General features: G+C 50.1%; 1 protein-coding gene across 1 annotated transcript in view; it reads right to left on the minus strand.

The window, feature by feature from the left end:
- The window catches only part of fras1 (Fraser extracellular matrix complex subunit 1), a 71737-nt gene that overhangs the window by 49765 nt on the left and 5735 nt on the right, over positions 1-16237 (minus strand). Inside the window, exons 3-14 of the mRNA XM_088336966.1 lie at positions 12429-12536; positions 12031-12123; positions 11801-11960; positions 10863-10996; positions 10683-10772; positions 10503-10607; positions 8682-8879; positions 8376-8465; positions 6036-6186; positions 5091-5234; positions 1702-1854; positions 407-550 (exon numbers count right to left, since the gene is read on the minus strand). Coding sequence (XP_088193092.1) covers positions 407-550; positions 1702-1854; positions 5091-5234; positions 6036-6186; positions 8376-8465; positions 8682-8879; positions 10503-10607; positions 10683-10772; positions 10863-10996; positions 11801-11960; positions 12031-12123; positions 12429-12536 — 1570 coding nt within the window. The remainder of the gene's footprint in view (positions 1-406; positions 551-1701; positions 1855-5090; positions 5235-6035; positions 6187-8375; positions 8466-8681; positions 8880-10502; positions 10608-10682; positions 10773-10862; positions 10997-11800; positions 11961-12030; positions 12124-12428; positions 12537-16237) is intronic.

Consider the following 16237-nt stretch of genomic DNA (forward strand, 5'->3'; position numbering starts at 1 on the left):
GAAACCGTTTTTGTTTTCGTGGATGGAGCGAGCGGCGAGCCAAACGTTTCGATCGATGAGAAAGCGGCCGCGTTAGCCGTCAAGCTAGGCACGTCGCCGGCCAACAAGCGAGTAGCCTGACCGGAGAGCTAGCAGAGTACTATCAGAGCACAATTGGACGAGTTAGCATTAGCGACCGGCCGCATTTTTCAAATTTAATCGCGAAGGACGTAAAAACGGAAGCCTCCAAATTCAAGTCGTGTTTGTTGGAGGCATCTTGAAGGAGCTTTAATATGTCACTTGGAGTTGATTTTTTTTTGGCGGGCGAGGTGGCATCCACCAGGCGACCTCGACTGCCAACCATCAGGAATTTAGAAAAAGGGAAAAAAGCATTCAGGAAAGAGCGGCGGGTGGCTTCGCGACTCACGTCGACAGACGCCGTCTCGGACGTAGAAGCCGGGCCCGCAATCTTCCAGGCAGCGGCCGCCCTCCAGCAAGGCGGCCGGATCCCGGCACGACAGGCACTCCGTCGGACCGCCTCCCGTGCACTCGCCGCACGCTGCCCAACAACCTGCGCCGCCGGAACAAAAAGGAGAGAAAGATCGACCGTCAGCGTCCATTTCAATCTTTAGAGAAGATTTATACTTGTTGCGCTAGGACGTCCTTCTTACACAGCCATAGTTTACTCCAGCACCGTTATGCGTCCATATTTCCTATTTATACGCTGCTATGCACTCGGGCTCGGATGTCAAATGCGTTTTCTCGCCTCGTATCGGTGACGTGTGCCACTTTTCAGAAAAATTCCAAATAAAATGGGGAACGGGATGATTTGAAAAGATCTTCTCCTTTCCATGGAAAACAGAGTCAAGCTTGGTTTTTGATGGCGTGGAGAAATGGGAAGGTGTCACAAGCCAGAAACGGAGACGGGACACAATAGAGTTCGTTTTACTCCGTTTTTATTGAGAAAGAGAGCGGCGCTTGCGTCCACCATCCGATTATTGTCAGTCACGGGTAGCCGAAGGCGAGAACGCGGAAGTGGCACTTCCGTGTCGAGCGAGGGTCGTCGTAGGCGGCGGGAAAACGGGTCGATAGCCGGGCCGGGGGAGCAAGGACGGTAACGAGTCCAGAGAGAGGTCGGCGACAGGGATCAGGCAGGAAAACAGGGCAAAAACAGGTCGATGGCTGGGACGGAGGAGCAAAAGCAGAAACGGGTCCAGAAAGAGGTTCGGCAACAGGTATCAGGCAGGAAACAGGGCAAAACGGGTCGATGGCCGGGGTGGAGGAGCAAAGACAAAAACGGGTCCAGAAACAGGTCGGCAACAGGTATCAGGCACGAAAAGAGGGCGGGATAATGCTGGAGAGTATAAAGGCTTGCCTAGCTGAGAGCACAGGTTTGCAGACGATCATCGGATGGTGGACGCAAGCACCGTTCTCTTTCTTAATAAAAACGGAGTAAAACGAACGCTATCGGGTCCCGTCTCCGTTCCTGGTTTGTGACAGTTTGACATGTGTTTTGACGTATGAATAACACGTGTATTTGGAATTTGACAGCATTTTTCAAGTTTTTTGACTTGCATGTTTTAGGCGTATTTGTTGTCAGTAAAAGAATCCTTTTCTTTGCTTGGGATGGAAGCAATTTTTTAGTCGGCGCTAGCTAGATTTTAGCGCAGGCTAAAAGACAAAAGCAAACCGAGGCAAAGGACTCCTACGACGGATACTCACGTTTGCAGCGGTTATTGTCCAGCCGGTCCGGGAAGGCGGCGGGCGGGCAGGCCGCCAGGCAGCGCTCGCCGTCGACGCTCAGCAGGGGGCGCTCCGCTTGGCACGAATGGCAGGACAGCGTGCTGCTGCACGAGGAACAAAACGGGGGGCAGGCTGCACACAAAAGTACATGGTCGATCCGTGCCGTATAAGGACACGGACAGAGTCGGTCCATCGGGTACAAAGAAAGAGCCCGAGAAAGCGCGACTCCTTGTTTAAAGGGACAGTGCGTGTGTGCGATTCGAGCAGTCGGTGTGGCCGTATTGCGTCGTGACACCGAAAACGCCAGGAAGAATACAAACCGCCGGCCGAGACTCAGCGTGAGCGTGAAGCAATGGCTTTTTCGTTTGTTTTGCCCAGGAAAAAAAAAGCTTTTTGTCAGAGCGTCTGCCAAACTCTGTTTGACACGTCACGCCCTGCGAATCTCCGTTTTTGCCCGTTTTTTGCTCTTGTTTTGTTCTCGCCCTGTTCTGTTCGATTTTGACCACTTCCTTGTTCCGAGAGATCTACTTGCGCGACCGACGATCCCCGGATCGAGTGTGCGCTCATTTCTCTTCTCTCCAATGAACTGTGAGTAACGTTACGCAATTGGGTTCTCCTTCCTGTTTCCTGTCCTGGTTTGTGACAGTTGTCATACATAGTATACACAATTTAGATGCGGCACTCAAAGTGAAACATACAATAAAGGGCGAAAAACATGCATAAACGGTCCCAAAGTTTTCCCGGCTCGCCCCGGAGCGAGGCAAAAGCGTCTCCGAAAGGAAATCACGTCCTTATCGCTACCGTCGGCGTCTCCTCGGCTCATTTGCCTTTCCCGTCTGCTCGTTTTTACGGCGGGCTCGTAAAAGCGAAGAGGGCGGCTAGAGGAGGAGGAGGAGGAGGCGAAAAAGAGGATGCGGCTCGAGGCGGGACGACTAGAAAAACGAAACGATCGAAAGTTGCTTTTTCGGCCCGTCCACCGTCACACAAATCGTCGTCAACGACGCGGAACCCGCGTGACAATATTGAGGCGGAGTAGAAAAGACTTCAGGATTTGCAGACAGACCGACGGGTTCAAAAAGCAAATGGGCCGAGGGATCCGTCCCGGTGACCTTGACGACGTTTCGTTTGTGAATACATATGTTAAAGGATTCGATACATTTGACCATAAAGGATTTGATACGATTGACTCAGTTTAATGCAATGAAGATTTTCACGGAGTGGGCTTTAGTTCAATGTACAAGGTCAGGGCAGGTTGTTCCAAATGCATCATATTTTCTCCAGGGAATTTTTGATAACGGAACTCGTGGATTTGCTGATGCAGACATCGAGGCGCCGTGTCGCGAGAACGTCAGGCGCAAAACAACGGCTCGGCACGCCCGCGGGAGGAGCCGAGACGGCGTCTCGCGGTGGGCCGATAAAAGAACGCTAAAGGACTTGTGAAGAAGGCTTCACGCACACTCCGACGTCACTTCTTTGGACGTCTCCTGAGTACACTTTGTTGTTTTGTTAGGAAAAATAAAGTTTTACCGCACACAAAGGGTTATTAGGGACAACCTAGGAACCCCCCAAAAAAGCATTTTTAGGAGATATTTTATTATGACATATATTGTCATGGGCAGCACGGCGGCGCAGTGGTTAGCGCGTGTGCAGGCACAGTTCTAAGGTCTCGGGAACCTCCTGCGTGGGTTAAAATCCAGCTACCGGACTTCCTGTGCAGAGTTTGTATGTTCTCCCCGTGCTTGCGTGGGTTCCCTTTGGGCGCTCCGGTTTCCTCCCTCATTCCAAAAACATTCATGTTACGTTAATTGGTCCAATTGTCCCTAGGTGTGAATGAGCAGGCGAGTTGTCTGTCCCTGTGTGCCCTGCGATTGGCTGGCAAGCAGTTAAATGAAATAAAATGAAATGATCTGCATTTCTATAGCGCTTTTCAAGTCAATGACTTCCCAAAGCGCTTTACAATGTGCTCCACATTTCCCAATAGCGGCCTTGCAGCCATGTAAGGCGCTCACCTGCTTATTGGGGGTATTAGGGGTTCAGTGTCTTACCCAAGGACACTTCGACATGTAACACGGACGAGCCGGGATTCGAACTGGGATCCCTTGATCCCAAGACGAGCGCTCTACCTCCTGCCGCCCCAGTTCAGGGTGTCCCCTGCCCACTGCCCGATGATTGCCGGGATGGGCTCCAGCACCCCCGCGACCCTACTGAGGATAAGCCGTGCAGATAATGAGATGAGATGAGATATATTGTTAGGATCTTTTGAGGATTTTTGGATGAGGGGACCGGATGACAAAGCCTGAAGGGCCGCACGTGGCCCACGGGCCGCAGTATGAAATATTCTGAATCGTCCCGATCTTGCGTTTGAAGAACAAAAATGCGGGAAATGTAGAAAAACGCAAAAGTGCACTACTGCCGGAGCTGTGTAGCCGTGAACACCTACTCGTTCGCATGCATCTGTTAGCATGAGTCTTTAGCATCTATTTTTCAGGACGTCGCCGTTAGCGTGACTCGTTATTTATTTGTTAGGATCGAGTTGTTAGCACGACTCTTTAACACGAGTCAGTAGTACGACTCCTTAGCACGAGTGATTAGCGCGAGTCTTTAGCATGACTCGTTATTATTTATTTGTTAGCATCTACTTGTCAGCAGGAGTCGTTAGCACGATTTGTTAGCACGAGTCGTTAGCACGACTCTTTAACACGAGTCAGTAGTACGACTCCTTAGCACGAGTGATTAGCGTGAGTCTTTAGCATGACTCGTTATTATTTATTTGTTAGCATCTACTTGTCAGCAGGAGTCGTTAGCACGAGTTGTTAGCACGAGTCGTTAGCACGACTCTTTAACACGAGTCAGTAGTACGACTCCTTAGCACTAGTGATTAGCGCGAGTCTTTAGCATGACCTGTTATTATTTATTTGTTAGCATCTACTTGTTAGCACGAGTTGTTAGCACGAGTCGTGAGCCCGACTCCTTAGCACGAGTGATTAGCGTGAGGCATTAGCACGAGCTGTTAGCACGAGTCGTTAGACCAAGTCGTTAGCCCGAGTCGTTAGCACGAGTGATTAGTGCGAGTCATTAGCACGAGTCGTTAGCACGCCTTATCGATCACGGTTACACTTCACGACGGTCAGTAACACCCCCCCCCCCTTTCTGGAAACCTCCCGGGTTGCCACGGTGACCGAGCTCCCCCATTTAAAAGGCACGGGCCCGTTCGTCCCCGACGGGACACATCGTCCACGACGGCGACCGCGACGGCGACGGCGAGCGCGACCTCGCCGCGGTAACGACTCGACGAGAGCAAGCGGTGGAGCGGCGCCAACTCCCGAACTTTCAAAATAAAAGCGAGGGATAGAAGAGGCGAAAGCCACCTGCACATTTTCCTCCTTGGGAGTAAAAGCCTCGGGGACACGCGGAGAGACATTGTCCCAGATGAAGGACGGCCCGGGCGTCTTTGCAGCTCAGGCAGCGTTCCGCCGTTCCCAGACACTCCCGGCAATGGCCGCCGCACGCCGCTTTCCGAAAAAGGAAGGAAATCGATTAGAAACGCAAATAGAAAAACGGCTGCCCGAGGATTTCTTCAATGCCGTCCGACCCAATATCCCTTTATACCTCTCCGTTTTCTTATCCCCCTTTCCATTTCTCTCTCTTCCTCCCTCTCCCCATCACCCTTACTCTCTCCATCTTTTCTCTCCTTCATCCTCTCTTGCTCCTTCTCTTTTTTCCCTCCATGTTGTAATCCCTCTTTCCATCTCTCTTTCCCATCACCCTTACTCTCTCCCTCTTTTCTCTCTTTTATACTTCATCCTCAAGCTCTCCTCTTTTTTCTCTCCAATTTGTTATCCCCCTTTACATTTTCTTTCTTTCTCTCTCTCCCCATCACCCTTATTCTCTCCCTCATCCTCTCCCTCTCCTCTTTTTTACCCTCCATCACAGTATCCCCCTTTCTATCTCTCTCACGCTCCCTCTCCCTGTCACCCTTACTCTCGCCCTCTTTTCTCTCTTTTCCCCTTCATCCTCTCTCCCTCCTTCTCTTTTTTTTTTAATCTCAATCTCGGTATCCCCCCTTTTCCATCTCTCTCTCTCCCTCTTTTCTGCCGTAATACCAAAGTTATGGACACCCGAGTTTCCTTTCGGGTTTTTCCTACAGAAAACAGATATTTTTCCAGGATCAAACATTTTGGAAAAAGCGCGAGGGAGCGCTAAATACTTGTAATGGGGAGGTCCACCTTTGTTGCTGATACAAAGCATCTTTATCCGTAGAGCCAATCGCAATGCACCGTGAAAACCGTACGGAGGCCTGGGGCGCAATTCACCTTGTTGACAGCGGGGGCAGCACTCTCCCTCCCGGGGGGGCAGAACGAGGGTTCCGGGCGGGCACGCCGGGCACACGGGCGCAAAGCAGAGCACTCGCCCGTCCCGGCATTCGCATCGCCGGCAGTCCTCCTCGCTCCACGTCGCCGAGTCCTTGAACGCCACACGCGGAGAAAGAGCGGCTTTAAAGGGACGGCGCGTCATTATTTGACCGTCAAGGTGTGCTCCGTGCAAGCACAGAGGGAAAATGCCATCTACGGGGACTCGACGTGACCAAAATGCAAGGTTTTCTTTTTTATATGGAAAGAAAAAAAAAGGTGAAAAGAAAATAATCGGGAAAAAAATGAAAGAAAAATAGCAAACAAGCAAGAAAAGGAAAGGAAAGACAAAAGGAAGAGGAAAACATTGGCGGCAGGAGGTGTCCTGAAGGCACCACAAAGGCAAAAAAAACATCAGTGGTAAAGTTATGGCCCTCGGGCCCAAAGTTGCCCAGCGCATCATTGAATGCGGTCCACCAGGCTACGCTGAGAGAAGTACAAGAGAAAAATGAGCCACAGTTATTCGTCTGTAAAGCGGATGCTGCCGAAGCCAGACACCACGGGCGAGGCACCCGTTAATCAACCGGAGAACATCGAGGAAACCCATTCCCGTGCGACTCGACTCCAAATGAAAGTTCCAAGCGGGTAAAACCAAACACGCACGATTGAAATGATAGTACCCGGGCGTCTTTGCTGAGGTCTCGATAAAGCTTTTGAGAGGGAGCGCATCTCATTGGATTGGGATTTTCTTGGTTTTATTTCCTCGTTCTGCCCATAAACACGGCTCCCGAGAAAAGTAGCAATAAGGAAAAGTGGAAACCGGTATATTCCTCTTTAGTCACGACTTAATGAGATCATAACAGATGTCATGTTGAGTTTCTTTGACGAGGCGTCTAATTTTGAGCAGGAGGGGGCGCTAATGTGACAGGTAGGATTGCTTTTATGCGTGTGTATTCATTAGTTAAAGAGTTTTTCTCACTCATTTTGGTTTAAAAACAAACCAAAAGGGTGATATATTCAAAGTACTTTGCCTTAGAGAGCACTATCCTTTTATTGCTTACGTTTGTGAAGTGGAAATTTCTTCTCGATTTGGGTGGCAGCTTGCCATTAGGGTGCAATGCATTGTGGGTCCTCTTCGATGATTAAAATGTTTCAACGAGTACGGCAAGAGTTTTCAGATATGCGAGTTTTATTGTATTTTATAACGCGGAAATCGAAATCCTCCGCTCGACCGCCGTCTTCGGCTCTATTTCGTCTTCGTCCGAAATACTCGTCGGGAATCCCAGAAGTTGAACCCGGATCGTCCTGGTGTCGGACCGGTCGAGAATCGGTCCCGGAGACCAAAATAGCCACGGATGCCCTACCCGCAGACGCCGACCGAAAAGCGGGATCGGCTCCGGGCTTCGTCAAACTCGGCCAGGTCTCCCGAGGACAAGGCGCCGAACGCGATCTCGGGAGCTTCTCGTCGAAACAATCCGGGGGAGAAAAAAGAAGTCGAGTGTCTCGATGGAGTAGCGGGCGGATGCCCTTCCTTATTTCTTTCTGAAAACACGAGACGGTTTTCTCCAGGGAGCCATTAGGAGAAGAAGTTGGGCAAAAAGCGAGCGGGTCCTCTCTGTTGGCTCGGGGCCTCGCTCGGCTTACCTCCCCCGCAAAGTCAGACCGGATCGACTCGGAAAGGAAGAAAAAGGAGAAGATTTTTCACGCCGACGAGCGACGTGAACGCGCAGAACGTAAAAAGTTCACCGTCGCCATCTTACAAGAATGACGGCGGTATTCTTCATTCCTAACCAATTTCATTTCTCCTTTGTAAAAAGCAAAGACAAAACAGAGCTAACCTAGCATTATGCGTCTTTGTGTTGCCTTGAAACAAAGTGCTCCCTTTGAGCCAGCATCACAATTCTATAAGGAGATGAGGAGAACAGAAAAAAAAAGAATGAAACGAGAAGAAAAATGAAAAAGACACGGTAACACTGGGAAAAAAAGGGGCAAAAAAGAACAATAAAGGAAAAAGAAAGGAAAAGGGAGGAGAAAATAATCGTGGAAGAAGATGATAAAAGAAAAGAACAAGAAGATGATCGAATAAAAGCACAAACCAACCTTCAGACACAAAGAAGATAACAGAGCAAAAAAAAAGACGAAAAGAAAATGAGAAAAGTGAAGAAGAGGACGAGCGCAATAAAAGAATAATAGTCCAAATAAGATTATAGAGGAAGAAGAAAAGAATGAAGAGAGAAAAAGAAGAAGGTAAGAGAAGAAGAGGAGGGTGGAAAGATGAAGCGGCATGCATGCGTGGTGCTGGACCTTGTAGGATTGTCCCTTGCGGAAGCAGGAGCTCTTGGCTGGGGAACATTGAGGACAGCATGTCCCAGGAACCTCCACCGCCTCCGAACCCTAAAAAGAAGAATAGGAAAAAAAAAAGGGGGGGGGGGGGGGAGAGAAGTTGAGCTATGACAATCCAGCAGAAGGTCGCTCCGATAAAAGAAAAAGGGGACAGAGGAGGGACTTTGAGACGCCCGCTAAACCTGGCTTAACCCTTTCAAAACCAAGAGTAACCAAGGGAGCGAGAACTAACACAGACGGACACAATTTCGAGACTAGGCGACTTACCTCCGGCCAGGAAAGCGGTTGGCATTGGACCGGCTGGCAAGACACTTGCCCGCGGGCGCAGCGGCAGAATCGGCAAGGGCCGCCGTCTTGCCACAGGTCGCCGTGGTAACGCGGCAGCGCCCCCTCCAGGAGGCAAGCGCCCGCCGCCGGCACGCACTCCTCGCAGCACTGGCCCGCCCGCAGCGCTTTGGTCTCGCCCTGCGCCCCGCCAAAATAAAAGGGTTGACATTTGCCCTAGGCTCCGATCGGAGCCGTCGAATCGCTTTCCAAACGATTACTCGGATTAGACGTGACCCGTTACGCACCTTAACAAACCGACGAGATCATTGGTCCGATCGACTGACAAATCATCTAACTAACCACGTAACCGACTAACTGACAAACAAAGCAACAGGCTAATTGTCAACTAACAGATCGATCATCTACGTCACTGACCAACAAACCGATTGTCCAACTAACTGACCGATAAATTCATCTAAATAACCTACCAACACAACCAGCCAACCAACCAACCAACCAACCAACAAGCAGGCAAATTATCTGAACAACTGAATAACTAACTAACTAACTCATTGCCTGAAAAGCCAACAGGTTATTCCGATCAACTAAACAACTCATCAACCGTCTAACTAATTAACCCACCCACCAACTCAACAACTGACCAACCAACCAACTATTTAAGTAATTATCCAATCAACTCACCTACCTACTAAGTTACCTACCAATCAATTACTAACTCCCCTACCCTACCTATCGATTAATAACTCACCGACCGACTAACTAACTCCTTGCCTGATAAACCAACAGGCTAATATGATCAATGAATCAACTCACCCACCAACCGAACATCTTACTAATTAACCAAGCAGCCAGCCCACCAACACTCCAACTGACCAATCAACCAACCAACCAACCAATAAATCACTAACTCGCCTAACAATCAATTACCAACTCAACCACCAATCAATTACTGACTCACCCACTGACTGACTAAATAACTCATTGCCTGACAAACCAACAGGCTAATCTGATCAAGTAATCAACTCACCCACCAACTGAACATCTTACTAGTTAACCAACCAGCCAGCCCACTAATCCTCCAACTGACTCGCCAACACACCTACCAATAAATCACTAACTCGCCTAACTATCAATTACCAAGTCAACTACCAATCAATTACTAACTCACCCACTGACTGACTAAATAACTCATGGCCTGACAAACCAACAGGCTAACCTGATCAACGAATCAACTCACCCACCAACTGAGCATCTTACTAATTAACCATCCAGCCAGCCCACCAACCCTCCAACTGACCAATCAACCAACCAACCATCTAACTCATTAACCCACCATCCCACAAACTTACTGACTCACCAACTCAACAATGACCAACCAACCATTTAAGTAATTATCCCACCAACCAACTGACTCACCAACTCGCCTACCAATCAATTACTAACTCACCCACATATCAATTACTAACTTACCGACCGACTGAATAACTCACGGCCTGACAAACCAACAGGCTGATCTGATCAACGAATCGACTCACCCACCAACTGAACATCTTACTAATGAACCAACCAGCCAGCCTACCTCCGACCGACTAACCAACTATCTAACTCATTAACCAACCATCCCACAAACTTACCGACTCACCAACTCAACAACTGCCCGACCAATTCATCAATTAGCTCACTCACCGACCAACCAATGACCTAACTCGGCGAGCAAGCAATCGAGCATGAAAATAAGCGAGCCGGCAGCTCGTCGCCTGGCCCGTTCACCCGTTCATCCCCAATTGTAAGCGTTCTCACCTGCGCGCAGGTGAGGGCGGGGCCGCAGGCGCGCCGGGCGCATTCCCGTCGGCCGTCTCGGCACAGGCAACCGCTGCAGGCGTCCGCTTGCCACCCGTGGCCGTCCTGTAAACCGGGATCCCTAGGGTGAGACTCCCGGATGAACCCACTCCCCCCCTGACCCCCCTTCGCCCGCCTCACCGGGTATCCTTTCCCGGTATCGCCGTCCGAGCAGACGTCCCGCACGCAAACCGGGCAGCATCGTCCCGCTCCCAGGAAGGCTTTTTCCTCCTGGGGGAGGAGCGTCGGCTTTTCGTTAGGGGGCGGGGTCAAGGGAGGGGGCGGGGTCAAGGAAAGGGGGCGGGTACGCCGCCAACTCACGGGCGGGCAGGCGAGCGGGGGGCACTCGGCCACCAGGCATCGGACCTCGCCGTCGCGGCAACGGCATCGGGAACAATTGCCGGGACGCCATTCGGCCCCGTCCGGGAATTCCGCGCCTTCCCAAATGCAAGATTCTGAAAAATAAAACGGAAAAGTCTCCTTCAAAATAAAAGGAAACCTTTGCTTTTGTATTTAAAAGCAGCCGTTGTTTTAATAGGAAGAAAATACCCTTAACTAGCATGGGTAAAAGCCACAAAAGAAACCCTAGAATTCAGGAGAACCGCAAAATAGTTCTCTTCAAAATAAAACAGGAAGTTTGTGTTATTCAATAAAAGCAGCCGTTTTACAAGGGGAAAAAAACGTATCCAGCATAGTATGTAAACTAACAAACCCACAGAAGGAACCCTAGAATTGAGGTCTCCTTCAAAATAAAACAGATGGTTTGTGTCCGTCATTGAAGGCAGCCATGATTTGCTCAATGTCAAATATTTGATTATTATTTTTGCATCTTTTTTCTTTCTTTTTTATGGTCTTTTCCATTTTTCTTTTCTCTATTTTCCTTTCTTTAACTTTCCAGATTCCGTTTCGTTTGCACTTGTTTTTCTTGACATAAATAATCAAACGTAAGCAAATGTTTTTGAAATTGCAATCTAAAAAAAGGATTCCTAGAATTCAATAGATATTCAAGAGAAAAGATGGCAAGCTATATTTTCCCTATTTTGGAATTTTCGGTCACGTTTGTATTATTCGTAATGGATTTATTCTTTCACTTTGTTTTTTCTCGAGAAGAACAAAACGTTTCAAACAAAAACGGTGCTCCTTGCTTTTCCTTATTACAGTTGGAAAATGATTCCTCACAAAAGGAATTCTTTTTTTTTACTTTTAGTTTTACGAGAATTATATTTGGACCCATGTACGGATCGGCGCGACGGGCGTACCTCCTCCTCCGGCACAGCGGGGGCAGCACTCGCCGTCCTGCGTGAAAAGCCGCGTGCGCTCTGGGCAGGCGAGGGCGGGGCACGGGCGGGGCCCGCAGGAGGCCACGCCCCCGGAGCAAACACACACCGTGCACGGCGAAGGACTCCACCGGCTGTCGTCCTGGACGGCGACGGGAACGAGTCAGGACCGCCGAACGGGAAGCGGCGGGTATCGGCCGATCGGGACTTACGGCGTAGGCGCGGCCCCTGAAGTGGCAGGACGGGGCCCCCGAAGGGACGCACTCCGGGCAGCATCCGTTGGCGGGAATTTGAAGGCGCTCCCCCTTCGGACCAAACACAAAGCTGCTGCGGTGACTGGCGACGGGCGCGGGCAAATTAACGACCGTGCCCACAGCAGAAGCTGTCGGAACGTCGACGGACGTATCGGCGCGGGGGTAGGCAAACTAGGGCCCGTGGGCCGGACACAGCTCGTCGGGGTAAAAATAGGACGACGATATATACCATCACATAAAAACAATGTACTTTTTGGGGGTGCGGAGTTTGTCCCCGGTGTCCCTTTCCGCGTCCGCTCAATAATAGGACTATAAAAGGAAGTGTGAAATTCGGTGCTTGAAAACGGGAGACTTACTTTGTGGAAGCGGCAGCGGGGGTCTCTGCACCGGACGGGGGAGCAGACGGCGATCCGGCCCTGGCACCGGCAGTCCCGGCAGGGATGCGGTCGCCACGACGACGCGTCCTGCTCCACACATAACAGAGAAAGACGGCGCCGCTAAATAGACGACCTCGGATTCGCCGTTCGACTTTTCGGACGGGATCAAATCCGATTGTGAAATATCGAGGTGGGGAAACAACGCACGCCATGAGATTAGACACGGCACACAGGTCATAGTGTTAATGTTACTGTGTACCTGACTTGTTAACCTGACTGCCCATTTTGCACATCTGGTTAGCTACTCTTCTTGCACTATCGGCACTATGGTAAAATACTATACGTAGCCAATTACAATACAACTTTATTTATATCTGTACATTCAAGGAAACTGTGGGGGTCAGATGCATCGACATTTCGTTCTGTATACACGTGTACTAGAATGACAATAAAGTAGATCTGAATCTGAATCTGAATAAAAACTTTGAAGAGAAAAAGAGAGAAAGGAAAGAGGTGAGGAATAATCCTAATAACGGAGGATAAAGACGGATGGCTCCCCGTTGGCCATGGATAGGCGATCGGTCTCCATCTTGAGGAAGGGCAAAAGCTTCCCTATCAAAAATGTCTTTCCCCGGGGGGCCAGAAGGGGGCGCGATCGGGAATTAAGCCCCGCCCCCTCTACCATCCCCACCCACAAGCAAAGCGCGCCCGTGCGGACGTTGGCGCGTCAACCTTTTGCCTCGGTCGCTGGCAAAATGACCATGAAGCGGAAAACGGAGGTTCTTTTTTGGGGGGGGATTGAGGCAAACGCCCCCTCGTGGCGGGAAATACCCCAATGACGAGCCACGTCTCTGCGCTCGTTCACACGGTCGGGGACGAAGACGGCCAAACGCCGCCGCGCGCATTTCATCTCTTTGGCGAATTCTGTGGCGGGGACGTCCCGTAAGAGACGGCTGCGATATCGGATCTCGAGAAGGGACGGACGGAAACGCGGGTGTCCAAACGGCGGCCCGCGGGCCCAGAAGAGTGAGCCGCGCTTTGAAAGGTGTCCACCGGGGGTCAGCCGAGTCAGGCGACCGTTGTAAAAGCGACGAGCGACGAGCGAGGAGTCGTGGTTCTCTTGAAAGATTCGGAAGGCGGACCAGGACTTTCCCTTTTGCTTCTCGTCCCTTCAGAGACGCCATCTGCTGGCTCGGAGTCGTGATGGCACAAACGCAGCCTCGCTCGCTCATTCTCTCTCTTTTCCTATTTCTCTCTCACTTCCTATCTTTTCTCTCTCCTCTCTTCCTATTTCTCTCTCACTCTCTCTTGTTCTCCCTCTCTCTTTTTAACTCTCTATCTTTCTCTCTCCTTTTCTCCCTCTGTCCTTTCTCTCTGTCTCTTTAATCGACTACTTTGGCCCCTGTGAGATTTTTTTTTTTTCGGGCCCCCGAGCAGCTCCGATGAATTTGACCCCTCCTATAGAGCAGATTGTTTCCGGGGAGCCAGCAATGTTTTATTGCGGCGCGCGCTCGGCTCTTTATTGGGACACAAATAGACAAGACCCCGCCCCCACCGATGGAATTCTTTCTTTTGAACACTAGGAGGCACTAAATCATGCACCCTGAAACAACTCGTGACAATGGACATTGATCGTGTTTTCAAATTCCATTGAACCCATTTCCTTTTTCAATTTTTTTTTTTTTTTTTTTTGCAATAAATACTTTTTCATTCTAATGTCAGTGTTTGCCCGATTGACAATATTTTTTTTTTTGGGGGGGGGGGGGGGGGGTATCTGGGGGATACGCATTTTGTAGAAAAAGAACCGAGCCGAAAAAAAATGTTTGACACAAGACACCGGCCGGCGCCGCCAACGACACGAGTGGCGAGTGAGGAGGATCGGGCGTTTTAGAACTGAGGGAGGACAAATGAAAAGGCATTAGCCAGGAATGTGGGCGGAGCCAGCCAGAGGACAGCTGGAACCGTCCCATTACAGGTGAGGGACAAACGGTCTCTGCAGCGACTCTCAAAATGGCCGCCCGACAGCTGACACTCGATCGGAGGGGCCCGAAGCGGACGCCCCCTCCTACCGCACATATTTATAGGCCCGCTATTCTTTCCAGCGCTCGGAAATGAGTCACCGGTTAGAGTTTATTTCAACGGGACGCTGAGGGCGAAGTGCAAAAGGTTGATAGAAAACCAGGCGGTTTAACCCGAGTGATGGATTGCCGTCCGCCAAATAATAGAATCCGGTCTTCCTTAAAGAGACTGAGGGCGGAGCGCCAAAAGGTGAAATGGGGCGCTGCTAACAGTTGAGTTTCATTTCTACAGTTACGTCTCTTTTAGCGCACACACGCGATAAAAGGGAGAACGTGGACTCGAATGATGCGGACGCTTGACCCAAAGTTCTACCGACATCATTCGTTCAAGTCTAGGAAGAAATGGGTATTTCATTTGTAGCGATCAGACGCACGACAACGTAGCGGTTAGCTCTAGCAGCTAAGTAGCTGCTAGTTAGTGGAAGCTAGGCAGTATGTAGCTTCTTTCAGGTAAATGCTGAACCCTCGCTAAGCACAGCGACGGCGGTCGTTCGTTTTTAGCGAGGAGGCGCCGAAGGCGTTATGCTAACGACTGCGTGCTAGTCACTGCATGCTAACGACTGCAGAGAGTCATCCTAAAGACGACACGCCGTCGAGTCATGCTCAAGACTTTATGCTAACAAATGCATGCTAACGAACGCATGCTAAAACCTGCGGGCCAAGGACGGCACGTTAACGAGTCGTACTAAAGACTGCGTGCTAAAGACTGAATGCTAACGAGTCATGCTAAAGACGACGTGCCAACAATTCAGGCTAAAACCTACACGCTAACGGATACGTGCCAGAGCCGAGCCCCATCTCGTAGGAATTGTCCCGAGATTGTTGAACATTTCAAACCGATTTGTTGATCTTCACACAAAGTGTCGTTCTAACAAAATGCTCTTTTCGAAATACCAGCACAATAAATAATGACTTTTCGGGCTCCGTCTCAATATACCCCGCAGCCGATAAGGTTGGCGGTTCCCTACTTCATGGAACGACCGACAATCGCTAATATTAGAAGGTGAAACCTTGGCGTGTCCGTCTTCATATATTCTGCAGCCCGATGAGTCAGCAGGTCGAGTGAGCGCGTCTTCATTTTGCTCAAAGAAGGATAAAATACACGGATCCAATGATCCTTTTTTTTTTTTAAATGGAGTTTCGTAACCCCAACATTGATAACGTCAACACTCTAAGTACTTCTATGAAGTCCACGCGTCGGTCTCCACCGGCGGACCCGCCATCCGACACTTTTCGCGTCTCTTCAATCGGAGAAAGTCTGGAGAAAAGAAGAAACGTCGTCTGCACGGCCGCAATCGGATTTTCCCACATAGTGCTGTTTCGGGGAACAGAAAACGGACAAAAACTGGAGTCTTTCCAATAAAAGCTCCGAGGATTTTATGTATTTGACTGTAAAGAATTTTAGACGATTGATTCCGTTTCAAATATTCACCGAGTGGGCTTTAGTTCAATGACGGGGCAGGCTGTGCGAAAAGCATCCGATTTTGTCTGGGGAATTTGGATAACGGGACTCGTGGATTTGCTGACGCAGGACGACAGGCGTTGTTTTGGGAAAACGAGGCGTCGAGGCGCCGCGTTGTGAAAACTTTGGGCGCAAAACAAAGGCGCGACACGCCCACGGGAGGAGCCGAGACGCCGTCTTGCGGGGAGACGTGGGCCAAGGAGAGAAAGCTACTTCGACTTCAGAAGAAGGCTTCGCTTCGGCCGTCT

Source organism: Urocampus carinirostris, chromosome 5 (genome assembly GCF_059441175.1).
Source record: "Urocampus carinirostris isolate Australia breed hairy pipefish chromosome 5, RoL_Ucar_1.0, whole genome shotgun sequence".
Classification (NCBI taxonomy): domain Eukaryota; kingdom Metazoa; phylum Chordata; class Actinopteri; order Syngnathiformes; family Syngnathidae; genus Urocampus; species Urocampus carinirostris.